The sequence below is a fragment of the Mus musculus genome, chromosome 1 (genome assembly GCF_000001635.26).
Source record: "Mus musculus strain C57BL/6J chromosome 1, GRCm38.p6 C57BL/6J".
NCBI classification, from domain to species: domain Eukaryota; kingdom Metazoa; phylum Chordata; class Mammalia; order Rodentia; family Muridae; genus Mus; species Mus musculus.
This window is the reverse complement of record NC_000067.6, coordinates 134,740,284-134,763,301: the sequence shown is the minus strand read 5'-3', so window position 1 is coordinate 134,763,301 and position 23,018 is coordinate 134,740,284. Positions and strand designations below refer to the sequence as shown.

Genomic DNA, 23,018 nt, shown 5'->3' with positions numbered 1-23,018 from the left:
AGCGCTGTCCCTTACTTTAGCACAGTCTTCATTGTAGACTATAAGAAGTAGTATTTAAGAAAGCATGCACTGCATGCTCTGTTTGTCTGAAGTATCTGAACATCAAACTGGCTAGAAATGGAGAAGCTGAAGTCTAGAGTTGTGGTGCACTCTGAAACCTCATGCGTGCATAGTTCTTCACACGTGTTCTTCCTTAACCCCAGACCCTTGACTGCAGTTCAGTGGTGGACAGCACTACTCCCACCCCTCTCTGAGCATGGAGCCTGTGTGCCCCTGCCTTGGTCTCTGCACGACACTTGTACTTTTTTACATTTTCTTAAGATGTTAGATGTTGCAGCTATCAAATCTCCTTGTCCCTCTTCCCCGGCCCCCAAAGAATTGATGTCTTAATAAGGAAAAGAAAATCACCAACACTCGACCACTTGTACCTCCTTTTTAAAGCAGCTCAGTCCTGAAGAGCAGGGACCACAACCCACAGCTTCTCCATACCTGTGCGGTCCTGCCAAGAAAAAGGGTTTTCAGGGGCTGGAGGGGACACGTGGTTAAGAGCACTGACTGTTCTTCCAGAGAATCCAAGTTTGATTCCCAGCACCTACATGCTCTCACAACTAACCATATGGAACTCCTGTTCCAGAGAACCCAATGCCCTCTTCTGGCCTCCACAGGCACCAGTTACAGACACACATGCAGACAAAACCACCACACATATTAGAGAAACTTTTTTTTTTAATAAGAAGTCCCACCCAGGCAAGCAAGCCCCCAGACATAGAACATTAGAAAAGAGATGGAAGATGGCAGCCTGGGCAGAGCTCGCTGGCCGAGTTTCTGAGCACCCCATTCCGATAGGCATGAAGGAGGCTGCCAGAGCTACTGAGTCAGGGAGGACAGGGCCAAAGACAAGCTTTCCATTGTATTCTTCACACTGCAGTCTTACTCCTGAAGTGTGTAGATGACTTGCATGCTCTCCCAGATTCATGGGGAAACTTGAGTGGTAGCAGGGGTCCCCACTATTGCAAGGACAGCGCTTCCATGTCTGTTACTCCTGTCAGCCTCTTCAAGGCCCATCTGAGGGAGCAGGGTACTTACTATTCCTTGATAGCTGCAAACATACAGAGAAGTGGTTTGTCTAACGCAGTGCTTCTCAGCCTTTCTAATGCTGTGACCCTTTAATACCCTCATGTTACGGTGGCACCCTCCCCCAGCCATAAAATTTTCATTGCTACTTCATAACTATAATTTTATACTGTTATGAATAATAATATAAATATCTGTGTTTTCCAGTGGTATTAGGTCACCCCTATGAGAAGGTTGTTCAACTCCCAAATGGGTCTCAACCCATAGGTTGAGAACTGCTGGTCTAAAGCACTGTGGACCACTCACTGACAGTGACCGCTCCCGAATTTGTTTCTGGGCTACAAATGCTTTGGTGTTTGTTTTCTATTCCCACCTATAATGAAAAGATGGTCTTTGGACTTGGCACATATGGGTATAAATTCATCGGTGATGCATAACTAGCTAACTGCCACAGACTAGAGGCGGACCTCTGTTTCCTCGTTTACAGAGATAAGAACAGCCACTGCACTGGTTCCTGAGGAGCCAGTGAGACTTTCAAACTCCCCACTTGGAGATGTTTTCTCGTTGTTCCCTGACATGGGGTGTGGGGATGTGAGCATACACTCACACAATTGTATGATGTAACCTGCATTGTCCTTGTGAGGTTGGGGCGACAAAGATTATATTCCTTTAGGTTCATTTAGATTCCCTAGTTTAATAGCAGTGCCAGAAGCTGGAACTCTGTGGGCCTTTTGATTCCTGAGCCCAGGCCACCCTTTTCTGGAGGCCTTGCTTACTGTGTGGGTCCTAAAGGTTGGAATAGCTGATCAGTAAAAGGAAGGGTGCCTGCCTAACAGGGGAGACACAGATTTGTGGAGCCTTTGTTGTGAAAATGTACTTACCTTCTAATCCCAATTTGCTACCAGGAAGGCCCACACATGAACTGTACTTCATTAAGATTTTTCAGATAGACAAAATATCTGTCACAGTGCCTGATCACGCAATAAAGACTTGGGTGTCCAAGCTGGAACTCAGTTTCCCTGTGTTCTTTGAGTTGAGCAACAGTGTGTGTCATGTTCCAAGATGGAAGAACTGACAGATGGAATCTCCACTCCATTCCTCTGCCAGAAACCTCTACTTGCTGGAATGACACCACCATCCATTGCCGTGCTGGTGAAGGCCCCTGGGTCTCCTCCACAGCTGTAAATTCTCTGGGCGTTATTGTTGAGAATAGCTGTGTGTAGTATGACCAGTGAGAATCTGGATGGATTCTAGTTACCAAAGACAGCAAGATGACCTTGGTCATCTTTACACGGGGCAGAAAGGCCAAGTTCTATTTCCTGGCTTGCATGTTGTTCTTGGGGTGGGAAGCAGTGCCATTTAACTCCTAAGGTCACCATCGCTCCAACTCCTGCTGACGTCCTTCCCTGTGTGCTCAGCAGCTGCCCTGGCAGTCCCCCCAGGTTCCCTAGGTCACAGGTGAGTGCAAGAACAAGAACAGTTGCAAATAGCTACTGGCTCAGTAGAACAGAACTGTAGGCTCTGTGAGTGTGGAGCTGGCTCAAAAGACGAGCAGCTGGGTTTTCCCTAAATGCTTGCATTTCTGACCCAGGAAATAGGAAGACTGGAGGGGTGTTACTCCTGAGCAGAAGGGTAGTGACAACTTATCACACTGCTGCTGTCAGGAGGCCCTGGGAGGGCAGAGGCGGCCATTGTGCTGGGCTCTGACACACCTTTCCCTCTGTCTCCACAGGTGTTAACAGAACTGAAATCTGACAATCAGAGGCTGAAAGATGAAAATGGCGCCCTCATCCGAGTCATCAGCAAACTGTCCAAATAGCTGAAGTCAGGTCTGGGAGGAGGGCACAGCATTCGCTGCCCACCCTGTGTTTCCAGCTATGGCCTTCTGGCCAAAAGACATGAATGTTTTGGGAGGAGGGCCCCTCCCTGTGGCCCTCGTCAGTCACCTCCTCTGCACTGTCCATGCCCCATTGCCCCCGCACCTCTATCCCAAGTTTTACGGCAGTTTTAACTGAAGCATGATTGTGACCATTTCAAGCAATCTGGAGAAAGCTTTGTGGGGCACACCAAGCTCAGCCTGTGACCTCCCAACTTTCTGCTGCTTTGTCCACATTGGTTTTGGTCCAGATATGTAAGGCTTTGACCCATAACCTTTATACTGACCCACTGTTCTTTATATAGGTGAGCCTTGTGGTGGCCATTCTGGAATCCTATCTAGGGTGCCAAGAGAAAGGGTGGAGTGCGGAGTTGCTCTCTGGACTGCCTCTGGAGCTGTCTGCTTAGAGTCCAAGGTGACCATGGCTCTGTGCTGAGGCGGTTACTCACCTCTCAGGAACTGACTTGTTTTTACTTTTCTATCAGTAACCTAGGAACATCACTGAGTAGTCCTAACCTCACTTCTCCCTCTCCGCAAGGCCAAGGCAGCCTTGGACTCTCTCGCTCCTTTTCTTTCTGTGCTTTGGTGATTTCTCCTTCCACCCTGATGGTGTAAAAGCCGAAGCCGAAGCCGAGCTCCCAGTCTCAGCTGTCTGGAAACTCGTCCCTCTGCTGCCTCGGTGCCGTGACCCTGTCCCTGTGAAGCTAGAGGATGGCTTAAGGGTCAGCCTGTTGTTCTTATCTCCTATGTGTCTGCTTACAAAGTGGTTTTCTGTACTCTCCAAGTTGTACAAGTAATATGCATCTATAATCCCAGCACTTGGGAAGCTGAGGCAGGGGGATCAGGAATTTGAGGCCAGCTACATAGCAAGACCCTCTCTCCAGAAAGAGAAGGCCTGGGTGTTGAGTGCTCCAGTTTGCCTTGCTCCCGTTCTCCACTCAGGCCCCTGCTCCTCATGAGAAGTGGAGTTGCTGCAAGGAGGCCTGGGGAGAGCCGGGGCGGAAGCTAGACTAGGGGATGGAAGCAGGCCAGAGACGTGAGAGCATCCGAGGACACTTGGAGCACTGCGGTGACACTGCCTGGGTGGTGGGGACTGCTTTCTGGTGGCCACATCCAGGGGAGAGGTCCCTTCCTAGAAGCCAACAGGATCAGTGACTGCTGGGTAGAGACTGGAGATGAAGAAGAGTACTTGTGGACTCTCAGGAGTGGCAAGCCCCATAGACCCTCTGGCCCAGTGTCCCTGTGCCTCCCTGCTGCCATAACTCTGACCTGTGGTCAGCCGCTGAGAGCTATGTCTGTCTGTCTTACTTGAACTTCAGGCACCTCTATTACATTTTATACTAATAGAAGCTGGGTCTGCTGCTTCCTGCCAGGATAGCACACTAGGTGTGGGTGTAGTGGTCTCTACTTACCTAGTCCCTGAGTCCCTCCTCAGATGTTGTGATTTTGATGCCTGTCACATCTTGACTACCATCCTCTAGAGTCTAGGCAAGCAGCCCTCTAGCTTATCATGCCTCAGCATATATAAAATATGCCATAGTTCTAGCACACAGTTAAACTGCTAGCTCTTGTCGATGATCCAGTGCTGATGGGTATAATGTGGCATTTTGTCCTTTGGTTCACATTAAAGGACACATCCTTTAATGCCTCATTGTTTGAGGGTTGCTAGTGATGTGGACCATTCTAACACTACCTCTGTTAGTTTTTCATGAGGACACCACTGTCCTTTTTGGTGGCCCTTACAAACTTTGTGTGCTCTTAAACAGAACTTGTAATTCAGGGTCCCTAGTACAGGATGGGAACAGTGTCTCCTCTGGCACTTTCAGCACATGTAAGAGTCTCTCTTTTCCACTTCACCCGTTCCTCTGAGGAGCCTTGTGTTGGACTGCTCTCCTCTTGTGACGCACTGAGCCACGGGGAGAAAGACCTGTCTTCTGCTATAGGAAGCACTCCCTTCTTGCTAGGAGATGTCGACAAGATGCCAACCAGTTCTCATAGTGTGGATTGAATTTTGGGAAAGAGGGGATTGCTGCCTCATTCTTGGGGAAAGAAAATGGGCTTGTAGGAAAACAGGGCCTCCTCCTTCACAGGCCTGGGGAGGTATTCAGAGTCGCAGGCCTTTAGGCCTTCTGAAGCGTAGGAAAGGTTCTAAAAACCTCACAACGGGCATTATACCCGCCGTTGTATGTGGCCTTCATGTTTAAGATGCCACCTCTTACCAGGAAGGTTTCCTTTTGATAAGCTATTGGCAAGCTTTTTAGCCTCGGCAGTACTAGCCTCTGTGGCCAAGAGCCCATCAGAGCACACACAGTCCCAAGCCATTCCTGGCACTTCTTTCAGGCCACTAATCTTATTAGAAGCATTGTGAATTTGGTCTCTTCCAGAGAAGAGAACTCCATTTCTTCAAAATCATACTGACTGAAAGCCCCCATGAAAGACACGGCCTCCTGAGGCCAGCTGTTGTATGTGTTCAGTCTCCCTTTCCCGTGTTGCTTGGTCGGCCTCCCCAGCGGCCACAAGCCTCACCTGCTGGCTTCTCGGGAGTTTACTGTCCCACTGCAGGCAGGCAGGCAGGAAGGAAGGACTCAGCCTTGTCACACCAGTCTTCATGGGAAATTAAGACAGGGACAAGAAGGTTTTCATTCATTTGACAGCTTCCAATACCCACGCCCTCTTTGAGGGTAACACTGGTCAGTCCAGAGAGCCCCTGGCTGGAGTTGGCCTGTTTGACTTTCAGGTTTTTAGAACCTTTCCTGACAGTTCTTGGAAGTGCCAATCCCCAGCTCCATCCCAGGCTAGGGGAAGAGCTGTGCACATTCAAGGGCGTTGCCTCTGAAGACTCTGAAGAATAGCTCTGTCTTGGAGCCGCACCTCCTTGCGTCTGCCTAGCAGTGGGATGTGTCCTCACCCTGCTTGCCAAGCCTCAGCCCCTGAGATGCAAGGATTGCTCAGTGGGATTGCTGGCAGCTTCCACTCAGGAAGTCCAGGAGCAGTCTGTGGGCCTCAGGAGAGTACAAGAACCAGAGTGAAGGGCCTCTCCAAGCCATGCCCCTGTGGGGCTCTGCTCTCTGGCCCCTCTGCAGCCTTTGCTAGCAGAGACAGCTCTGACCATTGCTTGCACACCTTTTCAGCGGAGGGCCCTGTCCACATCCATGCCCAGGGATAGCTGCAGCTCATCTGCCATTCTATTCTGAAGAGAAGTGCAAAGCCTCAAACAATATAGACTCCCTCAACCCCGGAAGTGAGGCAGCTTTGAGGGCAGGGTACTTTAAAGTCCTCTTGGCTTAAAATTCTGTGACTTTATTCAAAGATGAGGACTTTTTTACACTTAGATTTCTGCTTCAAAAATTGCTTAACTTTGAATTTTCAGGATCAGTCTTGCTTTTTTCCCAAATTCAGGCTAATGCTGGCCTGTCAGGGTCGACCTCCCCTCCGTGTTAGAAAGTGAATTTAACATTGAAAGCGACTGAGTAGTGGTGTGATTGCTTTCCCTCCTGGTGGTTATGTAAAAATATTACCAAGCTGCAGAGGTAGAGATCGGAGCTGCTGTGAGGCCTAGGCCCGCCCTAGCGTACAGTGGGCATCCTAGGAAACCGGCTGCTGCTGCTGCTGCTGCTGCTGCTGCTGCTGCTGCTAGGTTTGCTCAGCCTCAGACTCTCTGCTTGGCACCAACTCATTTCTAGTCTGGAGCTCTGCCCTGGGCAGCAGGAGAGCCTTCCTCAGGCTGCTGTGGGAGGTACTCTTCCCAGGAGACACCATGACCACAGCACAGATGCACAGTTGGGGCTTGGATGTGAGGAAAGGGACGAACCCTGGGGCTGGGTGCCTGCATGCTGTAGTGGGTAAAAGGCAGAGGAAGGTGTGTGCATGTGGAACAGGGTGGAGGTCGGAGCCTGGGAGAAAGGAAGCCAGGCTTCTGCACCTGCAAGTGTGTTCTGTCTCATTGAGTTCGTCCCTCAGCTCCAGCTGAGCGAGATTTTAATCAGCTCCTCTAATGGGTATTGACACTGCTCGGAGCAGTCGACTCTGTCAGGGACAACTATTGATTGCTTGTGTTCTGATTAGATTGGAAAAATAGATCAACTTCATTATAGCCCAGAAGCTGTCACTGTCACAGCTACAAAGGGATGAAGTGGTCTCTGAGGGCTGAGGAGAATCAGTTGGCCTCCTGACAAGCCAGAGAGTAGGTGAAAGTTGTGGCCACGTCTCCGTGAGAGCTGTGGTTAAGGGTCACAGATCTCCTGTGGTGCCTGGTGACCCAGCGCCTGGCTGCCCAGGTCTGGCATTTCCTGACTGGAATGGGGATGTACAGTTTGTCCCAGTGTGCTCTGTCTCTTGCTCCTCATCGCTCTCCCCGTTTCCCAAAGCACTTCTCCCATCCAAATTGGGAATCTGCCAGAATGACATTTTGTTATTTTGCCTCTAAAATTTCCCCTAATGTTTCCAATAAAATTTTGCTTGGGTGGCCCCTTAAGGTGTCACCAAGATGCTAACCGAGGCCCCTCCAAAATAAGCACACCTCCCCCTTCCTTCCCTCTCAGCCCCCTCCACACGCCTTAGGCCTTGCTTCTACACTTGGACTTGATGGTGCTCGAGGGAAGAGGTTTTCCATTAATCAGCCAAGAGTCCTTGAGGATTTTCAAATGCCAACAGCATGTCATTCTGCCCACCACCCACGGCTACCCCCGTCTACTTTCGAAACTCCCTGGCTGTGCTAGCAGCCCTCAAAGACAAGGTTTGGCTTATAGGTCAGCACGACCCCTCTGTTTCAGGGTCGTGTCTGCTCATTCTATCTTTTCTGAAAGATGTGACTGGTACCGGCTGAAGGCAGAAGTGTTTCCTCAGCACAGGCTGGACGAGTTTATTTGCATCGTGACAGCCACTCAGCCAAGCAGGAGAGAAGATCCACAAAAGGTCCAACCATGAGGAGTGAGAAGAGCCTCTGACAGGCATCAGAGCTGGGATCCTGACCAAGGGACACTCAGGCTGCCACCAGCTTGACTCTCTCCAGAGTGCGTGTGTCTGTGCTGTTCTCCACCCTGTTCTCCTGAGAACTTGAGCAGAAGGTACCCAGCCTATCCTAGGATAGGGGAGACTATGTGAAAGCAGTTGTAGTAAAGGTACCAGAAGGCACAGGGTACAGGGAGAAGATTCGGAGAGGATGCACCCGTCCAACATGGCCACCTTTCTAGTCAGCATCCCTTGAGCCCCTGGCAGCTCAGCCCTCCTATGGCTGGCACCTCTCCTCTGCAGGGTCAGTGGTTCAGACCCAGCTTTGGTTTTACGTTTTCTTCCAGGCACGTGTGCTCCGCTCCAATCCTGGTCACCACTTCAGCACTAGCATTTTGTATTTCCTCTCTCTACCCTTCACCCATGCTTGATGCACCGAGTGGAGCTGTTCGCCAGCCGAGTTGTGTGGATTAACCTCAGTCAACTGTAAATACACCTGGAGGAGGCTCCCGAGGGCAGGGAGCCAGGCTGGCTTCCCGAACTGAATGTATTTTTATGCAATTTTGAGTGGCCTTTTCAACCCTGAGATGGATGGATTTATTTGTTTTACTGATTGTTGTTATATAGTATTAAGTATTCTGTGTTTGAAAGTTTGGGAATAATATTCACATCTATAAGATGCCTGTAAACACAGCAGTATTTATAAATGAGTAAATAAAACTGTGTTTTACCTTTGTGCCATGAGATTGATAGAACCTCCCATTCACCAGGCAGCCAACTGCGAAGTCTCTGCCATAGGCAACCACGAGTCTGTGGTCACCACCTCCCCTCCCCGGGGAAGGGCTCTTAGAGCAGCAGAACAACCCTGAGAAGAAACGCAAGTTCCCAGCACCTAAGAAGGTGGCTGTTTCTTTAAAGGTAAAAAGCAGGGATGTATGGCCCACCTGGATACACCCTAACAGCCATGCTGCACAGGGAAGCTAGGGTAAGAGCTGGCGGTGGTGCTGGCCTCTTGCAGGCTTCCAATTACCTCAGCCCTCCACTGTGTAAGGAAGGGCTCCTTAGGTCACTGGTTCCAAACTCTGCAAATAAAACTAACTCTGGGATCATTAGAGGTTGGATCTAAATCCTGACAGAAGGAAGGGCACCTAGCTCAGGGAGGCGCTGCAGGGACTGCTGGCAGGGCTGGGGAGTGGGCAGCCAGGCTTTGGATCTGCTTCCTGCCAAGTGGAAATCCTTGGTCACTGACTTGGGAGGGAGGGAAGATTCTTTCCCCCTGCTGTCACCCAGCTGTTTGTAGCTCAAGCAGCAAGAAGAAACAGGGATGATGTCACGGTTGAAGAGTTCAGCCCTGGCCTTGGGGCTTGAAGCAGAGGAAAGCACGTCTGATACAGGGGGCCCCTAGACCACAAGCATCGCTTCTCTGGGACGCCGCTGGCTAGGTGAGGTCTGTAGAGCCTGTTTCATCTACTGCTCATAGGTACCAGGAGGGATCCTGGCTCCTCCCTGCAGCAGACCCAGGTGCCCACATTCTCAGCCCTGTGCAGCCAGGCCACCTAGCCCATGGCCTCCAGCCGGACTGAGACAGCCCAACAGCCAGATCTGGGCCCTGCCAGCTCACACGGGCACTCAGCCCACCTGCCTCTACTGCTCCTTGGCCATCTGGATTTGATGCAAAACACAAGAAAGTCGAGTACATTATGGTCCTAGACAAGTGTCACACAATATGAAGTCTTTAGGTCTAAGAACTAAAACAGAGTTTAATCCTTTCCTGGTCTTGGCCACACTGCCCCTGACTCTGTCCCTAAGCATTCTGAAGCCTTACTGGTCTTTGTCATCTCTGTCTCAGCACAGACAGATAACAGTCTTTACCGTGTAAGATTGGAGACTGTGTACTTTCCACTTTTAAACATCTATACCCCAGGCGGGACCAGCAGCCTCCCTGTTGCCGAGGTCAGACTGCTGCTGTCCCCTAAGCCCAGGTCCTCTAGAGGGAACTTAAGGATGTAAGACAGTCCTTATCATCCCAGGAGGGTAGACCCCCATCCGTCCATGTGACTCAGAAACTCCATGTCCTTCTCCCAAACCCAAAAGAGAATAGGCTGCAACCCCTTCATTTCGAGCTGGAGGCCAGAGCTCCAAAACCAACTCACCTCCCTCCCCAACATTGCTGACCCTTGGGGGCTCCCTGCCCCGCCCCGCCCAAGTCCACTAAAAATAAAAAACAAATAGAAATGCTCCCCGCCCCCAGGTTGCTTTCAGCTCTTTTCTTTAATAAGGAGACGCAGCTCATTACAAAATAACAATTTGACAAGAGATCAGACAAGAACAACAGAGTCCACATAAGGGAATGGAGAGAGCATTGCCAAGCAGAGTGGGAACGGGGAGGGCTACACACGTCCTTCTTAGGAAGACAGGGAGGGCTCCTGGCGGGGCCAGTGTATTCCAGGGGGGACACAGCTTGCTCAGCTTCTGCCCCAGTTTTGAAAGTTTCTGGGCCCAAGGTTTTCAGAAAGCAAATCAAATCCTTAGGTGAGCAGGAGTTAGGGCAGAATGGTCAGGCTTGCAGGTCCTTTCCCTGAACTCCTGGCTGCTGAGGAAAGCTGGGGGTGAAACTGAGGCCCACGCACTGCTCCCGCCACCTTGCCAGACTCCGTTCTGCTGCTACAGTTCCCAATTTCAGTTTCTGTGGAGACTGGAGATCTCCAGCCAGCCCCACCTTGTTGCCCTGGCCTTGCCCAATACACTTGCCCAATTCTTTCTGAGGTCCCCTGTATTAGTAACATACGACTGGCTTCTTGGGGGGGGAGGGGGCGTTCTGTGGGTGCCCAAGCTGCCCCAGCCCTGTCTACCCATATACTCATTACTTGCCATACTGCTCAGGCTGCCCTGGGAGCTGAGGTGAGGGGCAGAGCCTAGTGTTCCTCAGTTGTGAGTGGCCCCTTTTCACCACCACACCTCCCACCTTGCTCTCAGGGCACCCTGTTCTGTGGCACTGCCAGACAAAGGAGAGAATGGGTGGAGAGTTTCACCACTGCAGTTCCAAGTTTTCCCCATGGGCCACCCCTCCACTGTTTCTGTGGGCTCAGGGAAACATAGGCAGGGCTGGCTGTGCTCATCCAAGACTGCCACTGAGAACCTGGCTATAGACTGGGCTGCTGACTGCTTCTGAAAACCCTGGTTGCCTCTGGGCCTCTTAAGAGGTTATCCAAGCCACAGAGTCACAACTACTGCCCTGCCTGGAAGACCCACCATCAGACTCAGGCCACAAAAGCCAGCCTGAGACCCCACCAGAAGCCCTGAATCACCAAGTGTCCTCATGACACAGGGCTAAGGGAGCGTGAGAGGGTGGCGGACAGGTGAGCCCTTCACAAGTGTTCTGTGGGGAGCCAGTTAGAGGGACAGAGGGGCTCCTGGAAGGAGTCGAGGGCACCCTCCTGTAGGAGGCCCCTTTATGGCTTTTTCAGTTTATTCAAGACAGAGGGAAGAAAGGAATCACGTCACACACATGGAACACAGAAGCAACAGGACACCAGACGCCAGGCTAGACAGTGCACTGTGCCCCAAGGGTTAGCCCTGTAGACATGCAGCAGGCCTGCCTTCGGGGCCAGGGTCCTTCAGCATCTTCCCTGGGCAGGGCTGGCACTGGGGCCAGAACATTATCTCCCACTGTGGACATTCCCTGTAGGGGAGGTGAGGACAAAGACTTCACACAACATAAAATCCAGGAGCAGGCAGTTCTGTAAAACAGGTTGGGAGATCAAGGGGGCTCTCAGCTTTGCCATGCGGCTATATACAGAATTGTAGACATGCATCTTGATTAAACAAGATTCTGCTTGTATGTTTATAGAATAGCATCTTCTTTTATAATATATAACTAAATGAGGCGGGGGTCCGATGAGGCTCAATGGCTTCAGAAGGTTCCTGTTTTGTTGTTACTTCAAAAATAAAGTATATTCATATATCTTCAAGTCACAGTGTCCCCTTCTCAATATTGCAGTTCAGAAAACAGGCTAAATCAAAACTGTGGTAACCAGCCTCTGGCCCCTGGGACTGAAGAAAAGAGAGACGAAGGAGCCAGAGGGTACGTTGCCAGACATGATACAGGATTGGCCAATTAAACTTAAATTTCACATTGAACAATGAATCACTGTTTACAGTACAGTATGTCCCAAATACTGCATAGGACGTCCTTAAACTTCAAAATTATTTGCTTATCTGAAATTCAAGTTTAACCAAGTATTTTGAATTTATAGTTGCCAAATCTGGCAGCCATTATGGGGCTATGGGCCACCTGTTGCTACCCACTGGCTCTGGGAAAAGACCCCAAGCAGCCTGCAGTGAGAGGGAGACAGAGAGACAGAGCAGGCACCAGTGAGCAGGGGATGGGGACGTTCCATCTCTTCCCACCTTCAGGAAGACTGCTGCTATGTTTGCCCTCAAACACAGACTCTCCCTACAGGATCGAGAACCTGGGATTCTCATGAACTGACATGACATTAAATGAACGAGGAATTTTTTTTTTCTAGCATCGCTCACCCTTGAGTCCAGCATGGAGACATGTTTATAAAAGCTACCTTTACGAAGAGGCCTGTGGTAAAAAGCCCCCCTCTTCCCCCACTGAATTGTGGGCCAGCAAGATCACCACAAACCACTTCTACAAAAACAAAATGATGTGTTGGCTTCCTGGGAAGAAAGACGGAGGTCTCTGGCTAGGCCTCCCCTTGCTTGTTCCAAGCACCTGCTGGGCTGGGAGATCCCTCGTCCCCAGGCCTTAGCCTTTGTTTCTAAGTCCCCACAAGGGCCCCAGCACTGCAGAGGTTGCTCCACTCTGGGAGGATCATTCAGAGAGGACATGAGCCCCCAGATCCTGAGTGGAGTGTGGGTACTCATGGTCTTAAGCTCTCTTTAAAAACAAAAAAACAAAAAAACAAAACAAATAAACCCTCTAATAAATACTTTCCTCTCTTTGGGATTAAAAACTTGCATCCACAGAAGTATCCAGAATCCATTACCAGCCAGAAACATTGACTGTCTCTGCATAGTCTTGATACCCCAGGATCCTGACATCCCCAGAAATTATACCCCGCCCCCCAGGTGGCAGTGAAGGTTTGGAATGCAGTGCTGGGGTTTGGATCATATCAGCCCTCCCCCCTCCCCCAGTATAGAAACAATTAAGCCTCAACATGTTCCTGCCTGGCCCCTGGACCTGGACAGGTGCCATCTGCTTGGGTGGCTCGTCCAGGACCAGCCTTAAGCCTGAGGAGAACCTCTCCCAGCATCCATGCTGGCTCCAAACTAGTGATCAGTCAAAAGCCCTGGCAGACTGCCCACAAGGAATGAGCTCTGGCCTGTGTCTAAGCCCAGGGACAGTCAAACCACAGAGGCATCCACCGTTCCTCCCTTCCCTCTATCCGCAGCGCAGTAGGACTATGGACTACGGAAGGGCTGAGTGCGGTTTGTAGGGAAGAACCCAGGAGTTTAAAGGTGATTGAGAAAGGTCGGGAGAACACAGGAAGAAGGGTGAGGTTGTTGGGGAGAGGGTCTGTGAACAGGCTTCATGGAATGTGGGTGAGAAGAGCCAGAGTGGGGAGGGACCGGGAAAGCACCAAGATTGCACAGAAAAGAATCCGGTGACCTCAGATGTCCATACCAGGACCCTGACACTCTCTAACCACCTGAACTCTGAGTGTACCCGATGCCCAACAATGTTCTACCATGACCAGAACTCTGGTCCCAAGGACTACAGCCCATAATCCTACCAGAGTCCTCCTTCCTCAGTGTTTAGCATAAACACACATACAGATAGTGTATGAAATACACAATTTCCCAGGTACCAAGGGCCAATAGCAAAAAGGGTCTCTAAAAGAGAGGCAGGTCAAACCTACTTCACAGTTCTGTTTCTGGTAGAAGTGATACCTCACTCCCTACTTAAACCAAAACAAAAAAACAAAAACAAAAAAGCAAAGCAAACCCACATATGCATTTTCACTAAAATTAAAATGAAGCCACTGCAGCTTCTCCATGCTGGGTTCTCAAACTCTACAACACCATCCATCTCTGAGTCCTACAAGAAACGGAAGGGCCCAGGTGGGGCAGAGCAGATGTCCTGACACATTTGCTGTTGAAGAGCGTGTCCACCACCCCTGCCGGCTTCAGAAAAGCTGTATCTTTTCTGTGATAAGAAAACAAGGGCCTGAGAGATTCAAGAACAAATCCAAGACCAAGGGAAAGGAGCAGCCTCTGGCTACAGGGAGCCTAAGCCCCCTGCCCAGGCTGCAGGTTGGGAAGGGTACTTAGTGCAAGCCTGACTAACATATATATGGCTTTTTAATCAATGCTAGGGACAAGTAGGGGACAGGGAAGGAAACACAAACTAAACACAGGATGCAAACCTTAGCACATTTTCTCCACCGCCCATTTGAAATGAATGCCCCGTGTTTCCTGGCATTCCAAGAAAACTGTCTCTAAGGAACGGAAGCGTGGGGCCTCTCCACAGTTTGGCCGGGGCCACTCCAGCTACCATCACTGAGGGTCAAAGGGTCCAGAGGGTCAGGAATGGGAGTTGCGAGGAGCTCTGCACTCTCCAGTTTGTCACTGTCCACCCAAGCTCCCCTTCTTGACACCTCCTCCTTACCTGGACCTCAAGGGAACTAAAACCCAAGCATCCCCTTAACAGGTCTCTGGCTCTGTGCAAAGCACTTGTCTTCAGATGGTATTTTTCCACTTACACAAAAAGGGAAACAGAGGCAAAAGCAAGATGGTGCGTGAATGCAAATGACCGCGCTGCTTGTACTCTGCAGGGACGAGGGACGAGGCAAAGATCCAGGAGCTTAATTCTAGGCTTTCTGAGTAATGGGACTTCTGTTTCTTCAAAGTTTGATGTTGTCAACAGGAGTGACATCCCAGGGCTGGCAGTCCCTGGTAGAGTCTGGCAAATCTGGTGAATAGTTGATTTCCACGAATGTCCCCAAAACCCCACTCCAGGGGGGAAAGCCATGACTGACAAGAGGGTGTCTATGATGGCATCAAGGGCTTTGGTCCCAGTTCTGAACCCATCCAGTATCACATCTCGCCGCCTTCCAAATGGCCATCCGCAAGCTCTCTTCTGGCATCTGACCGCTTAGGCAGTGGGCTTGCTTTCCCTTGGAGTCTCTGAAGACATTCTCCTCTCACATGGCTTCACTGTCCATGACTCATTCCAGAAAATGAAGAGAGATGTTCAAAACAGGCAGATGGGGATGGATGGGCACATACAGGTGTACACACACACACACACACACACACACACACACACACACACACACAATGCTGGCCACTATGTTGCCTTCACAGTCAAGAAACAGAATGTGCTTGCCATGTTGTTGGTCCAAAACCCAGGAAAAGCAGTTAGTGCTTCAACTGTCTGACAGTAGAGGGCCCCACTTGGGGTAAGGGGGAAACCGTGAAAGGGCATGCAACAAGGGCCGCTCCGGGGTCAATAACAGAGCCAGGCTTTTCTTTCACCTCTTAGGGGACTCTCTTCACACAGCCACCAAAAGGAAGTTGGTCTTTAAAAAGAGAAAAAGGAAGGAAAAACAGGACACACCGCAAACAAATGAAGAAACCTCTAAGGTCGCGTAACTGAGGTATTGATAGCTCTGGATCTCGTCAGTGTCCTCAGGGGGCGTGGCGCCTCGGGGGCGTGGCTCCTTAGGGGCGTGGCCCCGGCCGCTGGAGCCTACTTGTTCTTGCCCAGAAGAGCATCCACTTCTTCCTCAGGCTTAAGAGAGTGCCACTGGGCAATGGGCCTCCGAGGGTTGGCCAGCATGTCGGACCAGTGCCGCAACTCGGTGCCTGTGGCGTTGCTGCCTACAAAGATCTTTCCGATGGCTTCATTCTTGCCCAGTTTGTCGTAGTCTAGCACGGTGACGACCACCTGGACTTTCTGCAAGGCAAGCAAAGGAAGGAAGGACTTCAAAGGAGAAGTGGGAGCCAGTGACATGCCCTCTCCTCTGCCACTGTGCACTACAAATGATAAGGAAGTGCCTCCTGGTTTCTGGCTTCCAGTCCAACTCCAATTAAATTTCAGTGTAGAGGCCACCACTTTTTTTTTTTCTTTTTTTGGTAAGCAACCTATATATTCCTGCCAGTGGGTGTACTTGAACATACACAGTGCTCTAGGCACTGTAAGACCTTATGGAAGGGGAGTGGCCTCTAATGAGGTCAGTGGACACATAATAAAAAAACACGCAAGTGTTCCTCAAATACAAATGACTTTTTAAATACATATTCTCTCCTGTCAGTCTATACTGTAAATGGTATGGATATACAAAAATATGTAACTTTTTAAAATCAGTTCATGTTCAGGTAATGGAGGCCCTTCAAAAGGGTCCTCTACAGGGTCCCATCCCAGCACTGTCAGATCCAGATCCTTCCCACTGGAACGTACCCGGCCCATGGCTGACCTCTAACGCCCCATGCTTGTCTGGTTAGCTCAGAGCCCAAGAACCCAAGGCCCTCAAGGCTTAGCACCTGGATCTGCTCAAAGGGGATCTCGAAGCTGAAGGACTCGTTGAAGTAGGGGTTCAGGGTCTTCTTCTTCACTGTCGTCTTCTTCTTCTTGAGTCTCTTACCGTTCTGCATCAGGTGGATCTTCACATAGGGGTCTGCAGAGAGAGTCCCCACCCAAGCGATACCTCAGCTCCAACGGCCCTCCTAGTGTCCCCAGGTCTCCACCCTGCTGGAGCCAGGCCCCTAGGAAGCCCAGAGGAGGGACAGGAAGTCCCAGAAGCAGAGGGGTCATCTGGGTCGCGGGTAGGAAAGGTATTGGGCTATCTCTAACTGTTCACTTTTAGGCTCCTAGTGCACAAAGTTAGGGGAACTTCTGAGTTTAAGAAAGGCCTTGTAAGGAAGGGTGGGGACTACCTGGAAAGGTGCCTGGGCTGGGAGGTGACTGAAAGGCAAAGCACACTTCTGCCAAGTCCTGACCCTGCATATCCAGTCTTCCTAAACTGACCAGGGAGAGTCTGAGGACGCACAAGGGAAATGATCCAGCCAAGGGCATAGGTTTGGTCAGTGACAGAGCCAAACCCCAGCTATAAGGCTGAGGAGGCTCAGCAGAGGTAGGAGGCTTTACCATTGCATCCTGTGGCACAGGCTAGCCCTATGCCACGTTAGCCCTATGTCAGGTAACTCTGAAACCAACAGCATCTTTCGGAACAGAGATGGCAGAGCCTGTAGCCCCTTCTGGAAAAATATCCCCTACTCTTGTGGCATGGCAGAAAGACTGACTTTGGGTTAAGCCCTGCCCTGCCACTTCTGACTCTTCCTAAGAAAAGTTCTGTGTCGTTAGCTCATTTGGAGAACGAAATTCTTCTTCTGCCTTTTCCTCCATAGCCCATGGAGTGTGGCCAGAGGGTTATTTGTGAGAAGACACTCAGATATGGACAGGCAGGTGGGGGTGGACTGGGTAAGACTTTCTCTTCTTCCCCGGGCGGAGGGGGGGGGGGGGGGGTTAAAGTAGTGACTGGCTCACTGCTGCCACACACTGGCTCCCAGTGGTTCTGCATCACCTGAAAGGCCCCCTACATCCATCTTCTTCAGGTTCTTGGCCTCCAGGATACAGACGGTGAGCTTCCCAGCTGTGGGCACGTAGCGCAAGGAGGTACAGATGTCACCCAACTTCTCTGGCTGTCCAGGGAAAGAAGCAGGATTTAGGTCACTTCAGCTATCCAATGGCCTCTAGTGTGGCTGACCCCATGTCGGCAAGACTGGCAAAGCAGTGACTTCTGCCTAGTTGTCAGCTCCCATGTCTGTAGCAGAGGTGGTCTCCAGCTTCCAACATCACTACCTCACACTGCAGTTCACAGCCATGGCCTGGGGAAGCTGGCGTTCAAGAAGGCAGAGGACAGGCTATAGCGGAGGGACCTGACAGGCCTGGTGGATGTAGGGTATGCTCCGATCCCCACCAGGCTCTGTGAAAGGGGCACAAGAAGCAAGTCTGGGTGGCCTAGTGGTTAGTGAGCTTCTTCCCTGATCACCCCTACCCCCGCCATCCTTCGATATCAGCTACGAGGCTTGCAGGGCGATGTGGTTCTCAGAGCACTTCCCTCTCCATATATTATGTCACTTAAACCTTTGTGTGACAAGGCAAGGACACTTTGTAACCAACAAGAAATCCAGGTTACCAGGGAGACCTGTTCCTCAGAGTCAGACAGCAGCATAGCTTTGGGCAGGAAAGGTCTCTGGACTCCTGACCTAAGGCTCCGCTGACACCCAGTTTCTCAGAGATGGGGCCGCCAAGGTAAGGATAAGACCAACCATTCATGCCCTCCTTCAGGTATGCAGACCCTCACCTCTAACAACAGGCAAAGCCCCATCTATCCTGCACCTTTACTGAGCACCGTGCAGGCTGAAACGGGTCACCCGTGCTGGCAAAGTAGCTGGAATGGGAGTTCTGGCACACAGCAGATGAGGGGTTGGTTGCTGTAGCTAGAAGATAAGCCAAACACTGAGAATCCTATCGAATCAAGGCTGGCTTTTCTGGTGGGTAAACTGAGGCACAGAGTCTGATGGGCAGTGGGACCTTAAAAGGAAAAATGATAATGTCGTCCTTATATTTCATGGCTTGCTTGACAGACACCAGGAGCTGTACAAGGTACTTGAGATGGGCAGTTAATTCCCAGCTGGAACCATCTGAAGGAAGGTGCCAAAGCCTCGGGTTAATTAGCTTCTCCTGGATCATCAGCCAGGCTGTGGGGAGCTGGAGTCTTCACCAGCAGACCTGACTCAAACCGCCACTCCCCCTGTCACACATGTGGTGGGCAAGCCTCAGCCAACAGTGAGAAGCCTGGTCTCGCCACCCTTACCTCTTCCTTCTCTCCGCCTTGTAGGTCTCTCCATTCCTCGATGGGCTGGCCAAGGTCCACTGTGTTCATGGGTACCTTCACCTCCCCGATGATGTCATGCTTAGAGAAGCGGTCAAAGTCATAGATTGCCATCACCAGGGTCTTGCCTCCTAACTCCTGGTATGGCACCTGTAAAGGACAGACTGGGTCAAAGTGGCTTCGTCACTTCCAGAGGACGCTATGGGAAGACACCAGGAGCGTAGGCCTGTGTTGCTCACAGGTACCAGGCAGACTGTAAAAACCAGCGGGTAAGATGGAAGGGAGGATACTACATACAGTCTGTGCCATACTGAGCATATCCCAGGGCTCCAGCCACGGCTGGGGACCAGGGCAAGGTGTGCAGAAACCAGGGGCAGAGTGAGATAGAGTCGTCGGGTTCCATCACCTTGAAAGTGAATGTCTCATTGAAGGCTGGGTTCAGCGTCTTCCGATGCACCTTAGTCTCATATTTCTTCTTCTTGTCTGGGAGGAGGAAGACTTTGACATAAGGGTCTGATGTGCCACCCATGTCCAGGGCTGGGAGTTCCGCAGCCTGCAGGACACCCACGGTGAGCTGTGGAGAAAGAGGATGTGTCTGAGCCTCTGGGCTGCTCCAGCACCTGATCTAGTCCCAGACCGGGCTCCTGCCAACGCCCCAGCCTCACCCCAAGTGGGAATCTTGGGAGTGGGGCTGGGCCGAGTTCAGCCAGTAAGTTAATAGCAGAGTTCATCTAAAAGACTTTCCCCAGTAGAGGATTATGGCGGAAGCCAAGGTCAAGGTTAAAGATATATATGTCCTGTGGCTTCCAACTGTCCCACTCCACAGAAAGACACACACGGCCTACCTGTCTCTAGGGTAACCGCTTCGACCCACACCCCATCCCCATTCCCCAGGCCCACACACCTGGTTGGCCTGGAAATCATAGTCCAGAGAAAACTGCAATTTGCCCAGGTTCTCTGGCTCTTTCTCCTCCTCGCCTTCACCTTCTCCTTCAGTCAGGCCTGTCTCTGCATCATCGTCATCCTAGGAAGGCTGCAGGTAGGAAGAAAGTTTAAAGGAGAAGGCAGAACAGCCCTTCACAAAGACAGCAGAAGCCACCCCAAAGCCCCCAAAGTGTGACTCGGAGCACTTCCAGGGATGCTGTGGGAAGATCCACAGGCTTAGGGTACAAGGCAGGCAATAGAAACCAACATTCGAGGGGAGGAGAGAGGCCTAAGCTGGGCTCAGCTCCTCTACAGCCCCATACTAGGAAGACATGACTCTGGCTTGGGCAAGAATCTCTCCTCCCTGTGGGGCCAGGCACCACACCACAGGCTAAACAGCTTCTAGAGACAGGGGGCTCACTTCCCTTGTAAAACCCTCTCAGTCCTTTGCCCAGATCAGATTTACCCAACCTGGATGAGACATACCAGGATTGCAGTCCAGTCAGGAACAGGACGAGTCCAAGAGGCAGAAAGAGAAGGAAGTGGTATAAGAGAAAATCCTTCCACTCACACGAGCCCTGAAGTCATGGCTGCTTGGTGAGTTCAGGCTGGGCTGCATGCACACATGCTTGCACACACACACATGTATATACACAGGAACAAACATGCATGCACATACCCATGCATACATGCATATACACACTAACACACGCACATGCATGCACACACATATGTATATACACAGAAACACACATGGGTAAACGTACTCAGACATATAAGCATATGCATACTAATACATGGGCAAACATATACATCATCCATGTGCACGTGCACACATGCGTGCACACACACACACACTGCAGGCTTTGAGGTCCAATAGGCACACGGACAACACACTGCAGGCTTTGAGGTCCAATAGGCACACGGACACACAAGCATTCAGAGGCCATCCTGTCCCTTGGCTTCTTTTGGCTGCTTAGTCCCTCCTCCCAGCTTTCAATATGATGCCTTGATTTTGATCAAAGACTTCTCCCAGTCATTCCCCAAACAGACAACAGAGGACAGTGGTGCCCCAGACTAAACTTAGAGGAGATTTGCTAAGGGACCTGCTGAAACCAACACCAGCAGGCTGGGGTTGATACATCATTATCTGAGAGTGATGGATGCCACATGGTCCTGTCCTAGTGCCTTCGAACCTGCCCCTCCAACCACCACTCATCTGAGGCCCGCCCCCGCCCAGCTAGATGTATCTGTCCTTCAGTCTCTCCTGGCAGGAAAACTCAATGTTCCCCAATAGTGTCTTCCTGGTGATCGTCATGGGTGTCTAGCACTCTGTCCCAGTGGCCTCCTTGGGAGTCATACATTGTTCCCTTATTTTGCCTTTTCAAGGCTGAGCGCATGCTGACATGTGGGTAAGTCCCCTCCCCTTCAGCAGGGGGTGGATGACCTGATAACATAGGTGTGGCACTGGGGCCCATGTAGAGGGTGTGGCCCCTGCTTAGAGGGTGGGGGAACAGCTCACACAAAGGAGGGACGGGTTTAACTGTGGAAGCCCAGAGCCTTTGCCTCACCTTTCAGCACCAGGAAAGCTGGGCAGGGCCCCTCCCAGCCCAGCCCCTCCCCAGCGTCCTACCTGGCCCCCTTTCATGTCCTTCATGTTCATGGCGTTCTTCATGCCTTTGCCCTTCTCCTTCTTGTTCTTCTTCTTCTTGCAGCAGCACTTCTTACAGATGCAGAAGCAACAGGTGAGCAGCAGGAGGCCAGCAACCACAGCCATGGCGATCAGAGCCCAGGGGGGCACTGCCGACACAGAGAGCCCCAGGGTAGACACTCTAAGCCTCACGGCCCTCATCCCAAAGATGGGCATGTGTGGGCTGGGACTGGGACTCCCCCATTCTCCTGGCGTGTGTGTGTGTGTGTGTGTGTGTGTGTGTGTGTGTGTGTGTGTGTGTACTTCACTCTTGACTGCCCCCTTGTGGACACGGCCTGCTGAGTTAGCAGACAGCAGTATATGTGGAAGAAGAGGGAAGAAAAGTTCAGGCTGTTGCTGGGGTTTTCTGGCTCTACTTCTCCCAGAAGGCTGCCCTTGTTTAGCCAGAGGGGCCGGAGAATGCCTTCCCCACTCCCTATGATGCCTGAAGCCCTGGCTCCCACCAGTGTAGCTGACCCTGCACAGCAGACTCTGGTTCCACACAGAGAGCCTTTTCCAGGTGTTCTCAAAGCCTCATTTTCCACACTCCAAAGTAAAGCAGTTTCTAAATGCTGCTGAAACCCTGAATAAAATTGTATATTACACCTTTTATCTTCATTTTTTTTTTTTTGAGGAGGGATTTCAGGTTGTACTTGAAATTGAACTTGGCTCCTATAGCTTGGGATGTGTAACATAAACTCCCTTGGTGGCTTCCTCAATTCCAGATCACACTCCCAAGCCATGCCTCTGGGGTGGAAATCCAAACTGAGACCCAAAGAAAGAAGCCAGCAGATCCCAGCCCAGTGGCTTCCCGCCTCCTCTGGCCTGACATAGGCTTTCCAGGCTAGCCCAGTAACCCTCCTGGCCACAGGGCCACTCACAGGGGATCTTGTTGATCTCATTGAAGAATTTCTCCTTCAGCTTGGCGAACATGTCTTCTTGGCTCTCCCCAGGACCCGTGCTCTCTGTAGAGTTGTCGGCAGGTGCGACGGGTGCAAGGGGCATTGTGGCAGTGGTGGTGGCCGGAGCCACATTTGGCTCCTGGTTCCTCTTGAAGATGTTTCTCATGGTGGCAGAGGGGATAGCTGGGGGTGAGAGGAAGAAAGCAGGGTAAATATCCCAGAAGCTCTGCACAAAGGACCAGGAAGCGTTTCGAAGCTAAAGGCTAAGAATGTATCTCCCGGGCTGTAGAGATGGCTCAGCGGTTAAGAGCACTGACTGCTCTTCCGAAGGTCCTGAGTTCAATTCCCGGCAACCACATGGTGGCTCACAACCATCCGTAACAAGATCCGGCGCCCTCTTCTGAAGCGTCTGAAGACAGCTACAGTGCACTTACATATAATAAATAAGTAAATCTTAACAAAAAATAATAATAATACATTAAAAAAAAAAAAAAGAATGCATCTGCCCTTCTGTAGCGCAAAGGTGCTAAGCAGAGTGATCACAATGTGCAGAGACGACAGCCACAGTAAGGTAGTATGGACATGCTGGACTATGACAGGTACCTGCTGGGTGTGAGCCACTAAACCCAAACAGTCGGAGGCTCTTTTGTTGGTCTTGTTTGTTTTGTTTGCATTCGTCTCACTTAACAGCTGGGGAAACAGGCTGAGGGATTAAACTGTCCTGAGGCCACCCA

The 23,018-nt window shown here is 51.0% G+C and overlaps 2 protein-coding genes across 11 annotated transcripts in view; one reads left to right on the top strand and one right to left on the bottom strand.

Moving 5' to 3' along the window:
- Ppp1r12b (protein phosphatase 1, regulatory subunit 12B) overlaps window positions 1–8,644 on the top strand; it is a 201,306-nt gene extending 192,662 nt beyond the window's left edge. For 6 of the 7 annotated variants that reach the window (XM_017321279.2, XM_006529707.4, XM_017321277.2 and 3 more), the window contains one exon: window positions 2,807–8,636. Coding sequence is in view for 4 of the 7 variants with exons in the window: in XM_017321277.2 (XP_017176766.1) it covers window positions 2,807–2,893 (87 nt within the window). In the remaining 3 variants the exon portion in view is untranslated. Of the gene's footprint in view, window positions 1–2,806 lie in introns of all 7 variants that reach the window. The other variant, XM_006529713.4, reaches the window with a different exon arrangement.
- Window positions 8,645–10,152: 1,508 nt separating this feature from the next.
- Window positions 10,153–23,018, bottom strand: part of Syt2 (synaptotagmin II) — a 106,616-nt gene continuing 93,750 nt past the window's right edge. For 3 of the 4 annotated variants that reach the window (XM_006529322.2, NM_009307.4, NM_001355726.1), the window contains 8 exons: window positions 22,264–22,467; window positions 21,326–21,492; window positions 19,673–19,792; window positions 19,175–19,342; window positions 18,751–18,918; window positions 17,455–17,572; window positions 16,415–16,548; window positions 10,153–15,827 (listed from right to left, as the gene is read on the bottom strand). In XM_006529322.2, the coding sequence (XP_006529385.1) occupies window positions 15,621–15,827; window positions 16,415–16,548; window positions 17,455–17,572; window positions 18,751–18,918; window positions 19,175–19,342; window positions 19,673–19,792; window positions 21,326–21,492; window positions 22,264–22,450 (1,269 nt within the window). In that variant the 5' untranslated portion in view covers window positions 22,451–22,467 and the 3' untranslated portion in view covers window positions 10,153–15,620. Of the gene's footprint in view, window positions 15,828–16,414; window positions 16,549–17,454; window positions 17,573–18,750; window positions 18,919–19,174; window positions 19,343–19,672; window positions 19,802–20,178; window positions 20,358–21,325; window positions 21,493–22,263; window positions 22,468–23,018 lie in introns of those variants that run through there. The other variant, XM_006529324.4, reaches the window with a different exon arrangement.